This window comes from Erpetoichthys calabaricus, chromosome 1 (assembly GCF_900747795.2).
Source record: "Erpetoichthys calabaricus chromosome 1, fErpCal1.3, whole genome shotgun sequence".
NCBI lineage: Eukaryota > Metazoa > Chordata > Cladistia > Polypteriformes > Polypteridae > Erpetoichthys > Erpetoichthys calabaricus.
The window spans coordinates 32,250,826-32,271,334 of NC_041394.2; the positions used below are offsets into that span (position 1 = coordinate 32,250,826).

Consider the following 20,509-nt stretch of genomic DNA (forward strand, 5'->3'; position numbering starts at 1 on the left):
ATTGCAGTTGTTAGAACTTTTATCGCATAGTTCCTGAGTCCTGGGTCCAAATCCTGATGCACACATTTCCTGTATGAAGATTGCACAGTCTCTTTGTGCTCTTCATTGCCTCCCACATGGATTTAAACACATGAATAACAGGTTGATTGTTAAGTTTGAGTTGCCTATTATGACTGAAATGTGTGTGAATGTGCCCTATGATGGGCAAGTGCTCCAACAGATGTAGTAATAAAATGCATTATTACAAATGTTTCTGATGCGGCATCTGTTGGAATTATGAAAGCAATGAATATGTCTCTGTTATATGCCATTTGGTATGGGATTCGTAAAAGCAGTATTAATGTTTGTGACCCACCATCTGTTAGAATGATAAATGCAATGCATTTTATCACTACAAATGTTTGTAATGTGCCATCTGTTGGAATGACAGAGATAAAGCAACTGGATGGACACACATATTCACAGGCACTTATCCTTTCATTAGCCACAGTATGTGTTGAAGACAGGTAATAGAAAATAATATATATATATATATATATATATATATATATATATATATATATATATATATATATATATATATATATTTGCCATCTCTTGTCCAACATGTACCTTCAGCATTGTACCTTTCCTTTGTATTTGTGAGCATGTGAAAGTCTCTTCACCGGCGCTCCCTTTCTCGAGCGCGTTCCCATACAGCCTGCTTCTCAGACTCATTATTTTCAAGACACTTTTCTCACCTCCTGTCTGGCTTTATACGTGCCATCTTTGAAGGTGACAAACTTAGCATGACATTACAGGCTTGCATTTATAGTAGTTTTAATCACGTTGAAGTTTAGAAAGTTTAGTATGGATATTACAGTGGTAACACAGAACTGTCATTCATATCTATCTATCTATCTATCTATCTATCTATCTATCTATCTATCTATCTATCTATCTATCTATCTATCTATCTATCTATCTATCTATCTATCTATCTATCTATCTATCTATCTATCTATCTATCTATCTATCTATCTATCTATCTATCTATCTGATAAGTATTTATGTAACCTTAATAGACAACAGATAACAATCAAGCTATTCCTGCTGCTTTACCTTCTTGTATCCATTTGCTAAGCCCATCCAATACAATGTTTAAGGCTTCAGGAGACCTAAGCCTGTCTAAACAACATAGGAGATCCATTGGGGTGCCAGTTCCCCCAAAGAGACTACCTCACTGGGTCAGTGTAAATCTGCCTCCAAATCTAGCAGGGTGGCATGATGTCACATTGATTAGCAGTATTGTCTCATAGAGCCACCATCTTGGATTCATGATCTGTGTGCAGCTGTCACGTGTGTGCCATTTGCAAGCTCTCCTTGTCTCTGTGTGGGCTTGTTTGGTTTTCTTAGTAACAATTCTGATTTAACAGGATGCAATGATTTTACAAGACATGACAAGTCCATTATGTTGTGTGTAGGCCTTTGGAGACTCCAATGTCCACCCACAGCCTGAAGACATGCTGTCAAATTGATTGGCAAATCTAAAACAGTCCAATGTGCGTGGGTGTGCACTATTTATGATGCATTGACATTTTGTTTTGACTTGCTTCCAAGATGGAAGGATGTATTTAGGCCAACCACCCATCCACTTGTCTGCTGCTTTGCTTCTTCTTTATTTGAGAGCACATGGCCTGATGCTGGGGATGAGGCACATGCATGTTCTTCCTTCTTTCCGGTGGGTTTGTTTGCAGACACTCACATTCCTCCTACAGCCTAACACTCATTTATTTGGGATAACTTGCGCTTTTGTCCTCGTCCCACATGAGCCTAACGGTTAATGGACTGGCAGCTCATCCAGGGCTGGCTCCTGACTGGTAGTGCCAATGTTAGAGGAAATGTCTCCAGAATTCTTTAACCATGTAAGATGCAAAGGAAAAATTGATGGATATGTATAACGATGGGTAATTTTATTTCTTTGTCAAATAGATACTTATTGTATATATTTATTGAGAAACGAATATTACAAATAAATGATCCTGTGTGCCGGATAACATACTGATAAACTTAACATTCTTGAACTCATTATAATGGCCTCCTGACTGGGAAAGGTACCAATAACCGACATTGGATGCCAATCCACCCAAATAAGAGACCATCTGTCCCGGCGAGGATGCCAGCCAATCTGTGTTGTCTATGACAATAGGTATATAATAAAACGTGTAACAATAGTAACATTGCAGTTGGAATATTTATTTATATAGTTAGTTAGTTAATGAGCCTCTGAAGAAGCCAGATTTTCCTGTGGGGACAAATACAGTTGTATCCAAATCTAAATCTAAATGAGCACTGCTATGGGTGTCTGATTAATGCCCATTTAATTCTTTGATGTTAACCCTTGGTTCTGAAGAAAAGAATATTCTTAAAGTTGATGATTTGCATATATTTAAAGAGACCATAAAGCATGTATGAGAACATTATAAATTCTGATGCGCATTAGTATAGTAAGGATTAAACAATAAAAAGCCCTCGCTTGCCTATTTTATTATTTTTTTTCTTTGCAACTGCTAAGCTTAAAAACTTCAGTCAAAGACATTGTATACTTTTAGAGGACGAAACTGGCCATTGTTTTAAGAAATGCAGCCATTGAGGTTTTGGCCATGAGAGAAAACCAGATAAGCCGTTTGCTTCCATTTGCAGCGGCTGGGCCTCTGCCTCCCTGTCTGTTTGCCTGGACAGGTGATGACAAGTCAAGGAAAATGCGTTATTGTTTTAGGGGCACAACTGCCCCAACTTCTAGCCTAATATCTCATGTGTGGGTCTGCCTGATTCCGACTTAATGGTAGGAATCGATTGATAAATAAGTTTTTGACACCTGCACAGGGTATGAAGTAGTGATGGCAGTTTCAGTCAGGTGATGGTCATTAAGTAATGATGGGAAAAGTCAGAAGGAGGAGAGTGTTTTGCATAAGTGATCATAATTGTAATAAATGTAAGTTTCCTGAGTTTGCTAATTGCTCATTTCATTTCATTTCGGTCTGTGTATGCATCACACAATAAAACTGGATTTTGCTACCTTCATGAAACTCCATGCGCCTTCTTTGAGCAGCAACAGTTCCAGGAATTGAAAGTCTCAAAGAATCCTTTACTTGCAGCCCTTGCTGAATAAACTGTAGGTTGTTATTTTCAGGAAAACAGTCTTATAAATGTAAAGAAGACAGGTGTCATGGATGAGCTGGTGTCCGAGCTGGAATGGACTGTGTTTCCTTACCTGGCTCGGGAACCAGTATAATGGATGATCCAAGGGGATGGAAGAGCATTCTGATGATGGTGCCTTGCATTTCCTTCCTCAATTGAGTACGGCCAATGCAAAGGATGGTTTTGAAGGACGGGTGAGGGAGGCAATAATCAAGGATGGACAACCATAGGGGTGGGTAAGCATCCCGAGCAGGATGGGTCCGGTTCCCTGCAGTAGTTGAAAATCAGGGATAACTGATGGACAGAGAGAGACTGCGCCCCAAGACTGGGTGTTCCCCCAATATGTTAGATGGCAGCTTTTCCTGTAATACTGAAGTTGTAGTTTTGGAGGACAGATCTATAGGGGTCCCTGAGGGCCACCAGAGGGTGCTGCTGGAAGAGGATGCCCTTGTTTTATGGAGGTGCAATATTGTGGTAATGGAAGTACTCCTGGATAACCCGTTCAAGTAGGAGTCAGGAGATGAGGAGGGTAATGTTTCCCCGAGGAGGACTGAAGAAGGAAAAGGTGATTTGTGCTTGTGATGGGACTGTGGTAGGAGGAAGACTGGAAAGGTATTTTTGTGAAATAAAGAATATGTCATTTGACCACAGGACTTGTGTATTGTGTAGTAGGGTCTGCGGTTTGAGGTCTGAGATCGACCCTACTGGCCACAAAGGTCAGAGATATGAGGATTTTGTGTTAACTCTTTAAAGAAACCAAAAGGCCAAAAATGCATTTACGTGGAGTGTTCTTTGATTCATTCATCGAGCGCACCATTTTTGTGTCTTCCTATTGTTTGCCTGGATGTCTTCTGTTGATTCTGGTTATTCCTATTATGTCTGGTGAAAATGGAAGTGTTGGTCAATGTGGCTCTTTTCTGTCTACAGATTGATGCCAAGAATCCTGACACACATGAACTAGAATGAATGACTTGAGGACGAGCTTGAGGCTTAAATCACCAAAGTCTATCGGGTTTTCTCCTTGTAATTCACAGCACTGTTAACAAGACAGAGATATCTCAACAACTGGCCCCCATGGACATTTGTGTTCAGCTCATCTTTCCTTTTTCTTTTTTATTTAATGATGGTGATTCTGAGCGAGGCCAGTAACGCACATCTGCGTGTGGGGGTTTGATGACTGGAATTGTAGCACAACAAGCAAATCTGCATTTCATCAACAGATGTCTGATTATTTTTAAAGTGAGGAATAAAAATCTTTCAGCGTATTCTGCAGCACTTACATGTTCTAAGCTATTTTAGGCCTTGCTAGTGCAGTTAGAAAGTTTATTGTCGAAAATAAATTAAGAATTTAAATAAACCAACATTAAACCACATTTTGCTTTTAGCGGAACAAAGATGAAGATGATAAAGGATAAGGGAAGATGATAACACGAGCTGATAGCAGGCTTAGTGTAAACACACGCTGTTTGCTGTTTGATTTAAGCAGGAAGGTCTTGTTTGCAGTAAACTGTCTGCATGCATGACTTGTTGAAGGTACGTGAGAATATGGACCCAAATGTTCAAGTAGGAAGCAGCCAAACGGCAACAGAATATCCTCAGTGAGGTCTTCAGGGCGGATTTCCTTCGACATGTCGACGGCACTCGAGAGTAAGAGAGAGAAAGAGTCAGGAATAAAGAAAGGGAGGTGGGTAAGAAATAAAAGAAATGATATCTGGGGAATTAATTTCCACATATGGCCTTGGGAAAGAGAGAGACATAACGTTCTAGGAAGAGGGAGAGAAACAGAGAGACAGAGGCTGCGTCCACATTACTACATTTTTATTTTAAAACGAAGATATTAGTCTCAGTTTTCACTTTTCATCCGATTTATCCCAGCATTTTTAACCCCTGAAAATGTAGACTCTTGAAATGCTAATTGGTTTGTTACTTTTACATAGCCCTTCACTAATTAGATCCTCCTCCTTACATTTCCTCAGTTGCTTTGTTCGCCTTTGTGAGTGTGTGTGTGTGTTTGTGTTACTGTTTTTTCTTGGTAGAGTAATATTTTACTCTACTTTCCCCTTTTGTATTATTATTATGTAGCCTGGAGAAAGCATATGACAGGGTGCCTCGAGAGGAGTTGTGGTATTATATGAGGAAGTTGGGAGTGGCAGAGAAGTATGTAAGAGTTGTACAAGATATGTACGAGGGAAGTGTGACAGAGGTGAGGTCTGCGGTGGGAGAGACGGATGCATTCAAGGTGGAGGTGGGATTACATCAGGGATCGGCTCTGAGCCCTTTCTTATTTGCAATGGTGATGGACAGGTTGACAGACGAGATTAAACAGGAGTCCCCGTGGACTATGATGTTTGCTGATGACATTGTGATCTGTAGCGATAGTAGGGAGCAGGTTGAGGAGACCCTGGAGAGGTGGAGATATGCTCTAGAGAGGAGAGGAATGAAGGTCAGTAGGAACAAGACAGAATGCATGTGTGTAAATGAGAGGGAGGTCAGTGGAATGGTGGGGATGCAGGGAGTAGAGTTGGCGAAGGTGGATGAGTTTAAATACTTGGGATCAACAGTACAGAGTAATGGGAATTGTGGAAGAGAGGTGAAAAGGAGTTCAGGCAGGGTAGAATGGGTGGAGAAAAGTGTCAGGAGTAATTTGTGACAGACGGATATCAGCAAGAGTGAAAGGGAAGGTCTACAGGACGGTAGTGAGACCAGTTATGTTATATGGGTTGGAGACGGTGGCACTGACCAGAAAGCAGGAGACAGAGCTGGAGGTGGCAGAGTTAAAGATGCTAAGATTTGCATTGGGTGTGACGAGGATGGATAGGATTAGAAATGAGGACATTAGAGGGTCAGCTCAAGTTGGACGGTTAGGAGACAAAGTCAGAGAGGCGAGATTGCGTTGGTTTGGACATGTGCAGAGGAGAGATGCTGGGTATATTGGGAGAAGGATGCTAAGGATAGAGCTGCCAGGGAAGAGGAAAAGAGGAAGGCCTAAGAGAAGGTTTATGGATGTGGTGAGAGAGGATATGCAGGTGATGGGTGTAACAGAGCAAGATGCAGAGGACAGAAAGATATGGAAGAAGATGATCCACTGTGGCAACCCCTAACGGGAGCAGCCGAAAGAAGAAGAGTATATAGCCTTTGTCAAATCTCCCAGACTTACCACTGTTTCTAAGATATTGTACCATATAACTTCTCCCCACCTTACCTTCTACATTTATAACATCAGGCAATTAGGTGTAGTAAAAGACAAGCAGGGGTTAAGTTACAATTTACTATTATTGATAATCTTCAAAAATAATAACAATATGCAAAGTATATTTGAATATTGGCAACCATACAACATGATAAATGGTGATGTGTAGTTTCAGGCGGCCCACAGACTTCTCATTTTTGATCAGCTTTCTTCAGAACAGGCCGCATGCCTGTCTCAATATGGCTGCCGAGCTGTGCTCTTCATTGTGTTGTCCTTTTCAGTTCATGGTGTGTGAGATGCTCTTTCATCAGATGTTTGTAAGAGAGAGATGGGGGTAAAGCAAGCAAATTTATAGATTTTCTGTCCACACCCTACAGCCCTTATGGCGTCATGGTACTTAAAGGCTTCTGATAAGAGCCAATTCCAAACAGCCATACTTCAGACCAATGGAGAGACAGAATACCGTCACACCTGCCCTCAAAACCATGTGTTAAGGTGAAGCCTGCCAGCTTGACAGTCCTGTGGGGGTTGATTGAGAGAATCTTGCAGAGAATCACTTGCTAAACTTGTTTGAGGCACTTCATAAAATTCACTATCCTGACTTAGTCCTAGGGGGGTAAACATGAATGCTTTTCACTAATGTAACACTAATATTATGTTGCTTTGCCTAAGTTACAAATAACAACATACAAAACATTTATCAACTTGTATGCAAAATTTCACACCACAACACTTACTCTCAATAACAATTCCACTGCATTATCTGTCCAAACAAAATCTTTCTTTCTTTCTTTCTTTCTTTCTTTCTTTCTTTCTTTCTTTCTTTCTTTCTTTCTTTCTTTCTTTCTTTCTTTCTTTCTTTCTTTCTTTCTTTCTTTCTTTCTTTCTTTCTTTCTTTCTTTCTTTCTTTATTGTATCTGCTATTGCTGCCAACCAGCACTTCAGAAGAAGTCATCCACCTGCAGCTAAGCATGTTCAGGTCCCACCAATACTTGGATGGGAGACCATCTAGGAAAAGCTTGGGTTGCTGTTGGAAGAGGTACTGGTGAGGCCAATGGGGGGCGCTTATCCTTTTGTTTGTGCAGTGATGGGAACACTGTGCTGTAAAAACTGCCAATATCCTGCGGATGAGACATAAAACTGAGCTCCTGACTGTCAGGTTTCATCCAGCATTTTCTCCCTGGCTGGCGTTCACAGTTGTGTTTTTTGTTTGTGGTGTCTGTAGTACTAGCGTGTTGTATCGTGTTAGCCATTATGGATGCAATGAGAAGTCAAGCAAAATGACAACCTGTCATTGGCTAACTGAACAGATTACAATAAGCGAGGTTTCGAGGCAGCTTAGGCCCCTTCTTCAGGCAACTTGATTACAACCTGATTGCAAGTTGATTACAAACTTACTCGAGACTTTGCATATTGTAATCTGTTCAGTTAGCCAATGACAGGTGTCATTTTGCTTGACTTCTCATTGTTTGTAGTGTGTAATTTCATATCATTTATTTGTATTGATATTTCTTTTATTTATAATGTACATTTTAGTTTGGGTTCGTTTGTAAGTGAAAGTGGCCGTGATTATGCCCCTTGTGTTTTGTGGGTGGTTCCCCAAGGGGTGGGGCCACCTGCCAATCACCATCAGGAACGGCAGTCCACCCTATTTTATGGGAGGGCGTTCCATTGTTACTGATGGTTCCTTTCAGACACACGAGGGAATGGAGTGTTTCTTGTGTTTACTGTGCCTTTTGCCTTGCTTTGTGCTCTGGTATATGACAACAGTTATGGATTCTGTATTGGAACTGTGTATATTGTTTTTAAACCTCTGCTCTGTCTTGACAATGATTTCTGGATTCTGTTTTAGGTCTTTGTTTACTGTGTAGATTCTTGCCTCTCTGTAGTGTGCAATTTTTGAAAGCGTTTTGGGACTTGTGCTTGTGGGACTCCCACAGTCACGACACTGACTCTCTATGGCCCATGGGTATCTTTCGTAAAGAGTAGGGTGTTTCCTGATGTCCTGGCAAAATTACCCACAACAGCCTAGTCATTCTGGCCTCCTCACCACCTCCCATTTCTAATTGGCTAACTATCTCTTAACTCTTCATCACCTAATAACTAAGGTGTGGTGAGCATACTGGAGCAAAATGGCTGCCAACACATCATCCAAGTGTACGCTGTACATTGGTGGTGGTTGAAGAGGCTCCGCTCCTCTATGTGTAGCACTAAGAGTTTCTTGAAAAGCAGTATATGGATGCAATGTCTTCTTCTGTTTTCTGTTTTCAAGCTAAAAATGAATTGCTTTTATGGAGGACACTTCCTCTTTCCATTTCCACCGATGCACACATGCCTAGTGTACGTGAACATCTATCTGATGTTCATGTTCAGTCATTTTAGATACTTTGTAAACAACAAGGCTAGCGTGGAGAGAGTCTGTTTTATTTTAAAATGTCATCTATATATATACAATTCTTTTCGCGTTTGAAACGGAAATTACATATGACCACAGAGGAACAGGAAAAACATTCTTAATAAACCTGATTCTTGCCTAGAGAGCGAATGGTGACATAGCTCTGGCTGTAGCGTTATGGGGAATCGCTTCTACATTATTAGATGGAGGCCGTACAGCACATTCGGCATTGCAATTACCATTAAACCTCGCTCATGACGAAAATCCAATTTGCAACATACGCAAGGGCTCTGGAAAGGCAAAAGTCTTGCAACATTCAAAGATAATAGTTTGGGATGAGTGCACCATGGCACATAAAAGAGCTTATGAAGCCTTGAACCGAACAATGCAAGATCTCAGAGCTCCTAGCAAAATAATAAACTGTTGTTTTACTCGCAGGAGGGTTACTCCACGAGGGACACCAGCGTATGAACTCAACGCATGTTTAAAATCTATGCTTCTCCCACAGTCAGTTATATGTCGCGTGTTCTGCATCCTGAGCAGCTCTTATTTACTCCACCCTAGCGGCCCGCTGCTTCTCTTTCGTCGGCATCTTTTCGCGTTAAAACTGATTAAGTTAGTTTTTGTGTTGCAATTACTTAGTACATTTTCTTTAACCTTTCACTTAATCTGGCACTTAAGTCTTCAATCTGCCTCAAGAATGATTAGCGAAGGTGGTAGGGAATGAGAACAGCGCCCGTACACATGCGCCGCACGGCCGCCCTGCTGCACGCTGCCGAGAGTTGATTCTACAATAAAATAAAATTAAAATAAAAATAATAATAAAAAACATTACCCCGAAAGTGGATAGTAGACATGACGTAGTATATGTGTACCAAATTTCAGGACAATAGGTGAAACGGTTTGCCAGCTACAGGTGATTTAAAATCCTGGACAGACAAACGAATAGCCACAGTAGCGTATTATAGAAGAAGATTTTACTGTTTAATAATTTATATTTATATGCAATGTGCTTCTTATTTATTACTTCATATTCTCATATGATAATGATGTTAATAATGTTGTTTAAATTGATTTCTGTGTTAATGTAAGTGCTCTTTATTTGTTGAAAAATAAAATTGGCAATTAACAAACTTATTTTATAAATACTACACTTTATTTTTTTCCCTTGCACTCAGTGAGTGAAGCCACTGGGTAATCAGCTAGTCATTAAATAAAAACGTAGTAGTGTGGACATGGCCAGCAAGATAAACAAAGAGAAAGAGAGACACAAAATAAGAGGGTCAAAAAGACTCGAACTGAAAGTGCTTCCGTGTAAACATACAACACGTGTTGAAGTTGAAACAGAAACCTTGACAACCTTTGAGAAGGATCAGGATGAAGTATTGGGACAACTTAGGAATTAGCAGAACAAACAGGCTTAATGGATTAAACGGTCTTCTTTCATTTGTCAATTTTTTTATATTTCTAGTTACTTGTGCAATTTCTGTGGTAATCATAGACTTGAAAGCATGTAGAAAGACAACCATCTTCTACCATCACAGTTCATGTGGTGTACACACATGGGTGCTTAATGCCCATTTAGTTATGTGGGAGCCCAAGGCAGTCTGACTGAAGAATATTACAACAACAGTTTATTTCTTGTGTAGCACAAAATCACACAGGGAACGCCACAATGGGCTTTAATTTGCCCTGTTTTTTGACAGCCCCCCAGCCTTGAATCCCTAGACCAGGGGGGTCAAACTCCAGTCCTGGAGGGCCACAGTGGATGCAAGTTTTCATTCTAACCCTTTTCCTAATCAGTGACTAGTTTTCACTGCTAATTCACTTGTTTTCATTTTAGTAGTCCTGGTTTTAAGGATTCAGCCCTCTGAACTGATTCTGTTCTTCATTAAATGACAGCCAATCAGAAATGAGATGTGAAATGAGCCAACAGATGACCAGCTAAACTAGGGCTTCAAAATCCAACCAATTTCACTCCAACCAGTTTCTAAATGAGAAGCTGATTCTTGCTGTTAATTAAACCCATTATTTAATTACTTCACTTGTTCCTGTTCTTATTTTGGCACAGCAGACATTTCCAAAAGTGTTGATTTTCGGTAGTGCATTTACATATCTATCTACCTATTGTGGACACTAGGGGGCACTTTTGCTCCTCAAACCCAGCACACAGGCACTGAGAATACCAGGGGTGTCCAACTCCAGTCCTGGAGTGCCACAGTGGCTGCAGGTTTTCATTCTCTTTTCTTAATCAGTGACCAGTTTTCACAGCTAATTAAATAATTCTTCCCTTTATTTTAATAGTGCTAGTTTTAAAGATTCAGCCCTCTGAACTGATTCATTTCTTCATTAAATGACAGCCAATCAGAAATGAGATGTGAAACGAGCCACCAAATGACCAACTAAATTGGGATTTCAAACTCCAAGCAGTTTCACTCTCACCAGTTTCTTAATGAGAAGCCACAACTCACAGGTGGCACAGAGGTAGTGCTGCTGCTTTGCAGTAAGGAGATTGTGGGTTTGCTTCCCGGTTCCTCCCTGTGTGGATAGCGCTTTGAGTACTGAGAAAAGCGCTATATAAATGTAATGAATTATTATTAAGCCAAATCTTGCTGTTAATTAAACCCGCTATTTATTTCCATGGCTTGCTTCTGCTCTCATTCTGCCACAGCAGACATTTCCAAAACTGTTGATTTTTCATTTTTTTCTAAAAATATTGTCACAATGTTTCAGTGACCTGATAGACCAACTTTATTGAGACCTTCATCTTTCTTTATTTTCAGATATTGTGTGATGGGCACGGGTGAGCTGGTCATGTGGCGGCTTGTTTGGTGTCTCATTATTGTTTGGCTGATAATTAGGGAAAGAGAAACAACAAAGAGGCCCCAGTAAAGTTAATTAAAATTAAGGCAAAAGAAATTAATTAGCAATAAAAACTGGTCACTAATGAAAAAGATGTTTAGAATGGAAAACCTACAGCCACTATGGCCCTCCAGGACTGGAGTTTGACACCCCTGGCCTAAACCATTAAAACACACCCTGGCTTTTAGGTCCTAATTTGGGTACCAAGCCAATAAAAGATTCTCTGTTGTTGTCATCTCTATCCTTCAGAATTCATCGGTGCATTAATTGAAGTCACACTTTTCATACCCTGCAGCGGCGGGATGTATGTTACCAGTATGCTTTAAACATGCCACATTAGCTCCAGGCTTAATTTAAAATGGAGGTAATTTACTGTCATCTGGAAAGGGGGTGGGGGGGTTAAGGGGAAAGAGACAAGATGTGATTTAACAGTCTCGTTGTCGTTGAAGCATTTACTTATAATAACTTTCATGCAAATTGATCCACTTTACTTGTACCAGGGCTGTAATCAGTGGAAAGATTAGGAAAGATGAATAGAAGCAATTTGTGTTATGAAGCAATTGTCGGCAACTGTGTGAAGTACCAGAAACTGCTTATCAAGTTACCTGAGGTGCAAGTCTGCCATCCCATGCTGATGTTCCAAAGTGTACGATGGAAATGTCACATATCAGACCTACATTTCATTCCGCCTTTAGCATTTCAGTGTCTTGAATGGGGCTGGAAGAACAGCTGGAGGTCTGTCGTGTCATGTTCACTACAATCTAAGCACATTGAAAGTCACATGGAGGGAAACAGGGTTAAGAAATCAATGTAGTTGTGGCATGCTGTCTGTCTGCCTGTTCAGGGGTTGTCTCTGCTTTGCTCCAGATGCTGGCTTAGATGGACTCCAGCTTGCCCCATGACCTTGCTCGGTGAATGGAATAGATGGATGGACAAGATGTTTGTCTTGTGCTCACAGACAATAAAATGGATGAACAGATGGTGTCAGGCAGACATGTACTGTAAGTAATGCAGTTCTTAGAGATTTTCACCAAAAAACTGCTTTACATTTTCACATTCCATTTTGACATCTGGTTACGTAGACTGGACAAAAGAAAGATGAAAGCAGCTGGCAGCATGGTTTAAAGTGGACCTGGAGACGGCAGACAAGCAACTGTAGTATAAAAGTGTGACTGGAATTGATGGACACTAATAAGGAAAAAAAAATCGGGAGTGGTCTCCCCTAGACTTTCTCGTATACTCAGATATGGGCATGGATATGTGAGGAGTAAACCACAAGACAATGATTATATTTTTATATTATGCACATTAAAGAACCATCAACAACAAATCAAATCAAAATTAATAATATATTGAACAATTATTATAAAAGTAAAGTTGCAGCGGCATGAAAAAAAGGTAAAGAACCACTTCCGGTATACAGAAATAGCCCAAAAGTTGATAGAAATCTATGTTTTGTAACTAATACTTGCAAAATTTGGTTGATCTAAGTGAAAGTGTACTCAAGTTATAATGTTTACATACACACACATACACACACACACACACACACGCACACACACAGACTTGATTCCAAAAATGTGAGGTCTAAAACATCAAGATTCATTAAAATCTCGAAGTGGAATTTTTGGGGGATTCCAATACTTTCCCTATACGTCGTACATATGGGGTACAAAATCTGTACATTTTGGTTTATATTTCCATTATAGTTTGCTCAAGACAAAACAAGAGATGAACAGAATTCAGAACACATCAAAGCATATCGTCTTCCCAGTTGCACCTCACTTTTAAAACAGTTGATCCAACAAAGAAAGGAAGACATACTGGTGCCTAATGCTATTGATTAGTTTATAACCTGGGCATCTGGGACAACAAGTAGCTAAATTGGTTTACAGCCTGGGAAAGGAAGACATGCCAGTAGGTATTAAGCAACATCAAAAAAAAGTTTTATTGTTTGGGAAAACAGACAGTGAATTCATTTATCATATTGACAACCAGCCAATCAGAATATCCAACAATCACATCTTGCAAAACCCCCCAGTATAATTTTATAATAGATATGCCTCGTCTGAAAAGTGACATAGGAGGGAGGAAGAAGAAGGAACGAAGAAGTCAGGAGAAGGGAACAGAGCGACGTCAGAAGAGGACGCCGGCATCATGCAGCTGTTTCCATCTGATCATCAGTAAAGCATATAATGAACAACCACAGGTGCTAGATCACGGGCCACCTGTGACATCTTTACTTTTTCGTAAGCTTTTTCTAAAGACTATATATATCCAGACTTTACTACCAGTCCTATTTTCTATTATTCTTTGTTCTACTGGTATTATTATTCCTGTAATAAATACCACACTGATTTTAACTTTCTATTCTTTGTTTTAATGTCTAAAGTGATTGAAGTAATAAGGTAGATTTCTTTGAGCACCTGGTGCAGCTGGAGGCTTGCCATTACCTCTGTGCTGCGAGATTTATTAAGGCTGTGGGTGAGAGCTCCACCTAATAGTAGGGAACATTATGTAAAGTAAGGCATTCTTGGCTAATAAATGGCCTATAGTCAAGGATGATGAGCCTTTGTATGTTAAAATGTATTCTTGGAGGCCAAAAGTAATATTTAGGTCGGAGGTATCTTTAAAACATTGAATGTTGTTCGTGCCGATAATAAGTAAGTCTCTTGAAGTGCTGAGGGAGTGACAGGCTGTGTTATTGCAAAGGTACTTGTGTGGTTTAAAGTGCTAGAGGTTAACCAGCTGTGTGTGTGTCATTCATAGGGCACTGTTGAGTTTCTGTGTGTATGCGTATAGTTATGTATGCGTGTGTTAATCTTAAGGACCAACCCGGTAATGAATCTGATGAGTACACTTACCCCTAGGTAAAGGGTAAATAGAGGGAAATATCATGATAATACAGTATACAAGAAAGTAACAAGATCACAGATTGACAAGGTGAAAAAGCAAAATGCAAAGCAAGAGTGGCACAAAAACCCACAAAATAAAATCAGAAAAATGCTAACATGATAGCCTTCTGAGAGACATTTTTGATGATCGACATCAAAATGGTTGCTTTTACCATTGTGTATTAGCTAAGTGCTTGTCAGATGATATTAAAGGACCATAGCCAAGCATGACTGAGCTCAAAATGCACCCCAGCAACTGTCACACTCACTTCTTCATCCCGGCCCTTTTAACCACTTGCTACACACAGTTCATCATGCCCAGTGCATGTGCAACACTCTTAGTCGCCCTGTCTTTAATTTAGCAAGTTATTCATTCTAACTCATCAGGTGATGAAGAGTTAGAAATAAACACAAAGCAAATGTAAAAAAAGCGTTGGGGCCCCAGCCAAGAAATTCATTTTAGCATGGTGCATTTGAGAGTCGATCATCAAAACCAGTAATAAAACACACTTGCAAAGCAAGATAAGCAAAACATAAAGTAATTATAGATGCTCATTTGCACATTTTGCTTTGTTTTCAGAATATCTTAACACATGCATTCATGCAGATTTTATATGAAGACAAATAAAGTCACAGGTTGGAGTGGATGGACCTGTGATGTGTTCCCACCAGTGATTCCTTTATTCCAATTGTGTTAATGAGAAGTCAAGCAAAATGATACCTTTTATTGGCTAACTAAAAAGATTACAATATGCAAGCTTTCGAGGCAACTCAGGCCCCTTCTTCAGGCAAGATGTAATCAATAAGAAAATGAAGTAGGGGCCTGAGTTGCCTCGAAAGCTTGCATATTGTAATCTTTTTAGTTAGCCAATAAAAGGTGTCATTTTGCTTGACTTCTCATTACATCCATAATGGCTAACACAGTACAACACCCTAGTACTCCTAATCGTGTTAGAAGGCCCAACGTTTGCTCTATCTAAAGTGATTTCTTTGATTTCATTAGCCCCAGAACAGCATACTGACTAACAAAATCATATCTTTATTAATTTTTTTGTTTATTTGCCACTGAAATGATCCTCTCTGCACTTCCCCTCCCAAACAGACACCCACATCCATGTCTGTATTTAAAACTGGGCACCTGCTGTATGAGTCATTTCTTGGTGTTTGCAAATAGTCTGTTTATAAAAAATAATATAAAAATTGGAATGACAATGAAGGCAAGTGATATTGTGCACACCATACACACATTCTAGGAATTTAGGTTGATAATTTGAATAGACTTATTTAGGAACATTTCCATATATACTGTGTATATATATATATATATATATATATATATATATATATATATATATATATACTATATATATATATATATATATATATATGGTTGAAATAGTTTACTGTCAAATAAATGCAAAGAGTCCGCGACACGTGTTTCGCCCTCATTCTGGGCTCCTCAGGCGTACAAACTCCACTGCACTCCCTCTCGGGAATCGAACCTCGGAGCCAGAGGCGATGCCCCTAACGTTGCGCCACGGCGTGTGGTTTGTTTATTTGACAGCATGTAGATCGGGGTAATTACATTATATATATATATTATAATATATGTGTATATATATATATATATATATGTATATATATACCTATATATATAATATATTATATATATATATATATAAATATATCCATCCATCCATCCATTCATTTTCCAACCCGCTATATCCTAAGTACAGGGTCACAGGGGTCTGCTGGAGCCAATCCCAGCCAACATAGGGCACAAGGCAAGAAACAAACCCCGGGTAGGGTGCCAGCCCACTGCAGGACACACACAAACACACCCACACACCAAGCACACACTAGGGCCAATTCAGAATCGCCAATCCACCTAACCTGCATGTCTTTGGACTGTGTTACAGCCTTATTCCAAAATGGATTAAATTTATTTTTTACCTCAGAATTTTACACACAACACCCCATAATGACAACGTGAAAAAGTTTACTTGAGATTTTTGCAAATTTATTAAAAATAAAAAAAATTGAGAAAGCACACGTACATAAGTATTCACAGCCTTTGCCATGAAGCTCAAAATTGAGCTCAGGTACATACTGTTTCCCCTGATCATCCTTGAGATGTTTCTGGAGCTTCATTGGAGTCCACCTGTGGTAAATTCAGTTGATTGGACATGATTTGGAAAGGCACACGCCTGTCTATATAAGGTCCCACAGTTGACAGTTCATGTCAGAGCACAAACCAAGCATAAAGTCAAAGGAATTGTCTGTAGACCTCTGAGACAGGATTGTCTCGAGGCACAAATCTGGGGAAGGTTACAGAAAAATTTCTGCTGCTATGAAGGTCCCAATGAACACAGTGGCCTCCATCATCCGTAAGTGGAAGAAGTTTGAAACCACCAGGACTCTTCCTAGAGCTGGCCGGCCATCTAAACTGAGCGATCGGGGGAGAAGGGCCTTAGTCAGGGAGGTCACTAAGAACCCGATGGTCACTCTGTCAGAGCTCCAGAGGTCCTCTGTGGTGAGAGGAGAACCTTCCAGAAGGACAACCATCTCTGCAGCAATCCACCAATCAGGCCTGTATGGTAGAGTGGCCAGACGGAAGCCACTCCTTAGTAAAAGGCACATGGCAGCCCACCTGGAGTTTGCCAAAAGGCACCTGAAGGACTCTCAGACCATGAGAAAGAAAATTCTCTGGTCTGATGAGACAAAGATTGAACTCTTTGGTGTGAATGTCAGGCATCACGTTTGGAGGAAACCAGGTACCGCTCATCACCAGGCCAATACCATCCCTACAATGAAGCATGGTGGTGGCAGCATCATGCTGTGGGGATGTTTTTCAGCGGCAGGAACTGGGAGACTAGTCAGGATAAAGGGAAAGATGACTGCAGCAATGTACAGAGACATCCTGGATGAAAACCTGCTCCAGAGCACTCTTGACCTCAGACTGGGGCGACGGTTCATCTTTCAGCAGGACAACGACCCTAAGCACACAGCCAAGATATCAAAGGAGTGGCTTCAGGACAACTCTGTGAATGTCCTTGAGTGGCCCAGCCAGAGCCTAGACTTGAATCTGATTGAACATCTCTGGAGAGATCTTAAAATGGCTGTGCACCGACGCTTCCCATCCAACCTGATGGAGCTTGAGAGGTGCTGCAAAGAGGAATGGGTGAAACTGGCCAAGGATAGGTGTGCCAAGCTTGTGGCATCATATTCAAAAAGACTTGAGGCTGTAATTGCTGCAAAGGTGCATCGACAAAGTATTGAGCAAAGGCTGTGAATACTTATGTACATGGGATTTCTCAGTTTTTTTATTTTTAATAAATTTGCAAAAACCTCAAATAAACTTTTTCATGTTGTCATTATGGGGTGTTGTGTGTAGAATTCTGAGGAAAAAAATGAATTTAATCCATTTTGGAATAAGGCTGTAACATAACAAAAGGTGGAAAAAGTGATGCGCTGTGAATACTTTCCGGATGCACTGTATATGTATATATCACATCTGTTTGCCAAACCAAATCTTAAGCCAGACATTTGCATTTGAGTGAGAAGGCTCTGAACAATACGAATTCCCAATATAAAGTCAAACTAATTATTAACCCTTCGCTACTCGCACCATTTCACATCTCACATGGACTCACAAGGGTGTATTTTATGCACCACTGTTAAAATGGCTATTTATATGCACTCTGTAAGATTATAATATAGAATATTGCAATCATTTTAAATTGTACACATTTTAAATGTAATTTAATACCATATTACTTAACAGTATGACACAGTCAGGACTATCTTAAAATAAATCTGATCCATTTCTCCACTGCTCATTCGTCACCGGTCACACTTTCGTCCACTGCAGGATTTGTAAATATATCACATTTTACTTCAGTTGTTGAATGTTCTCTGTAGAGAAAGCCATTACAAAAAGACCATCTCATCGTTATCTTACATTCCTAAGTACCCGTGCGGTGTATCAAATGTACCGTATGGAACTTGCGACTGTGCATCCACTCATAAAACCAACTGGGGGCACGCTGGATAGAAACCACTGCAACGCTGTACTTGTAGCGAAATAAGCTGAGGATAGATGGCAGATGCTGCCGGTAGGTTCAAGTAAAAGGACATTGGACAAAAATAACTGAGATAGTAGTTAAGGGTTTATTAAGTCTTGGTTATTTAATGAAGCATTAATGTCAAAAGAGTGTACATTAAACAAATGACTGGGACACTGATGCTGTAAGTTACTGAGTTAGTGCCTAATGAGAAGTCAGTGCTGCTATGGGCAGACATCCGGCAATACAAGAGACAAACTAACATCAGCAGAACAAGGAACAGCACAAAAACACCACCAGACAATAAACACATTAAACGCTTTGAACTAGGGCTGCAGCTAACAATTACTTAGATAATCGATTAATCTGGTGATTATTTTGTTGATCATTTGATTAGTTTGATTTTTTTTAAAATTGAACTTTCACCCAATAAAGAGGTTTGTATAAAATTTTCAGAAATATATTTTTTAAAAATGAACTACTGGTAGATATTAATAAAATAGATATAGGTTTTATATAACATTTATATAATAATACATTAAAAATAAACAGTAATAAATAGAAATAAAATACTTCGTAGCCTTTCTGGCTCTGGTTGTGCAATGAACACACACTCAAAATTTCCTTAAAAACACAACAGCTTTCAAAGATGTAACTAAACTTGCAGTTTGGCTTATGTATTCAGAATCAGAAAAAAACAACACTTCATAATTAAACATTTAATTTACGTTTTTTTTTTCAGTTTCTGTGAAAGTGATGGTTTACTGGCAAAGCATACTGTATATACACACACAGAGTTTTAGAACACCTCAGATTTTCCTGTTTTTCATCAAATGTACTCAGATGAAATAAAATGAATTTAAAGTTTAGGTTAGCAAAAACTGAAAAAGGAGAATACTGCAGATGGGCCTTCTTCTTCAGGGAACAACTAATAGGTTACAACCTACAGATGTTCTGCAGCTATTATAATAAATTAAACCTTGCAAGTTGAAGGACACAATTTGCACAGGTGTCCAGACTTCTGTTGATTACTTAAAATCTCTCAGTCTGTCTTAAAGCAGAGTTGGAACAGACTGTGTTAGTACACCCTCTGAAGTACCATATTACACTGTATAATGGCAAGAAAATGGCAATTAAGAAATTAACTGAGACAGAGAATTATTACCCTTAAAAGTGTAGCCTTTCATTTAAAGAATCTGCAAAAAACTATCAAGTGTCAGTGAGGACAGCAGTGTCTTGCACAATCTAAAGGCAATTGGAAACTGAATGAAACTCTGATAGAAAGATCTGGCAGACCCAATGTCACAACCCAATTAGAAGACCAGTTTCTGAGGGTCACCAGCTTGTGTTATAACAGGCCCTTCACAACATAACAGCTTCAAGCACAGCTTGCACAGTGCAGGTCGAAAACAGTAAGCCTCAGTTTCTAATGTGAAGAGGAGATTCTGTGCTGCAGGTTTGACAGGACGAGTGGCAGTAAGAAAGCCATTCCTCAAAGGACAAAACAGGGTCTTGAAATACCGGCTGTGGACTACTGCTGACTGGACAAACTGAGGTACTGTATATACTCGCAGATACGTTCTCCCGCGAATAAGTCGGGACTTGATTTTATTGTATAATTTCTGGTATTTTATAATGTCAGTCGTATAAGTCGAATGCAGAAAACTCACACTACTGATCCAAGAGATTATGATATGCTAACGCCCACCTGAGAGAGTAACTTTTTCCATGTGGGTGCGGCAATGCAATTTATCAACGTGTGCTCCTAACCTCTCGCTCTCTGCCTCTATTGTGCCCAAACTTTTCCAAAGCAGTGTTTGCACTGATTTGTGTTTTTTGTATCTCACACCTTCACAGACCTTAATCATAAGAGCATCCCTTATCTACGATGAAGCGTTTCATCAGAAGACAATATAAAGCTGGT

The 20,509-nt window shown here is 39.8% G+C and overlaps 1 protein-coding gene across 2 annotated transcripts in view; it reads left to right on the top strand.

The window, feature by feature from the left end:
- Positions 1–20,509, top strand: part of xgb (x globin) — a 90,654-nt gene that overhangs the window by 14,366 nt on the left and 55,779 nt on the right. The window contains exon 1 of one of the 2 annotated variants that reach the window (XM_028797408.2): positions 12,553–12,628. The exons of the other annotated variant lie outside the window; for it this stretch is intronic. Coding sequence (XP_028653241.2) covers positions 12,594–12,628 — 35 coding nt within the window. The 5' untranslated portion in view covers positions 12,553–12,593. Of the gene's footprint in view, positions 1–12,552; positions 12,629–20,509 lie in introns of those variants that run through there. 2 annotated transcript variants of the gene reach the window in all.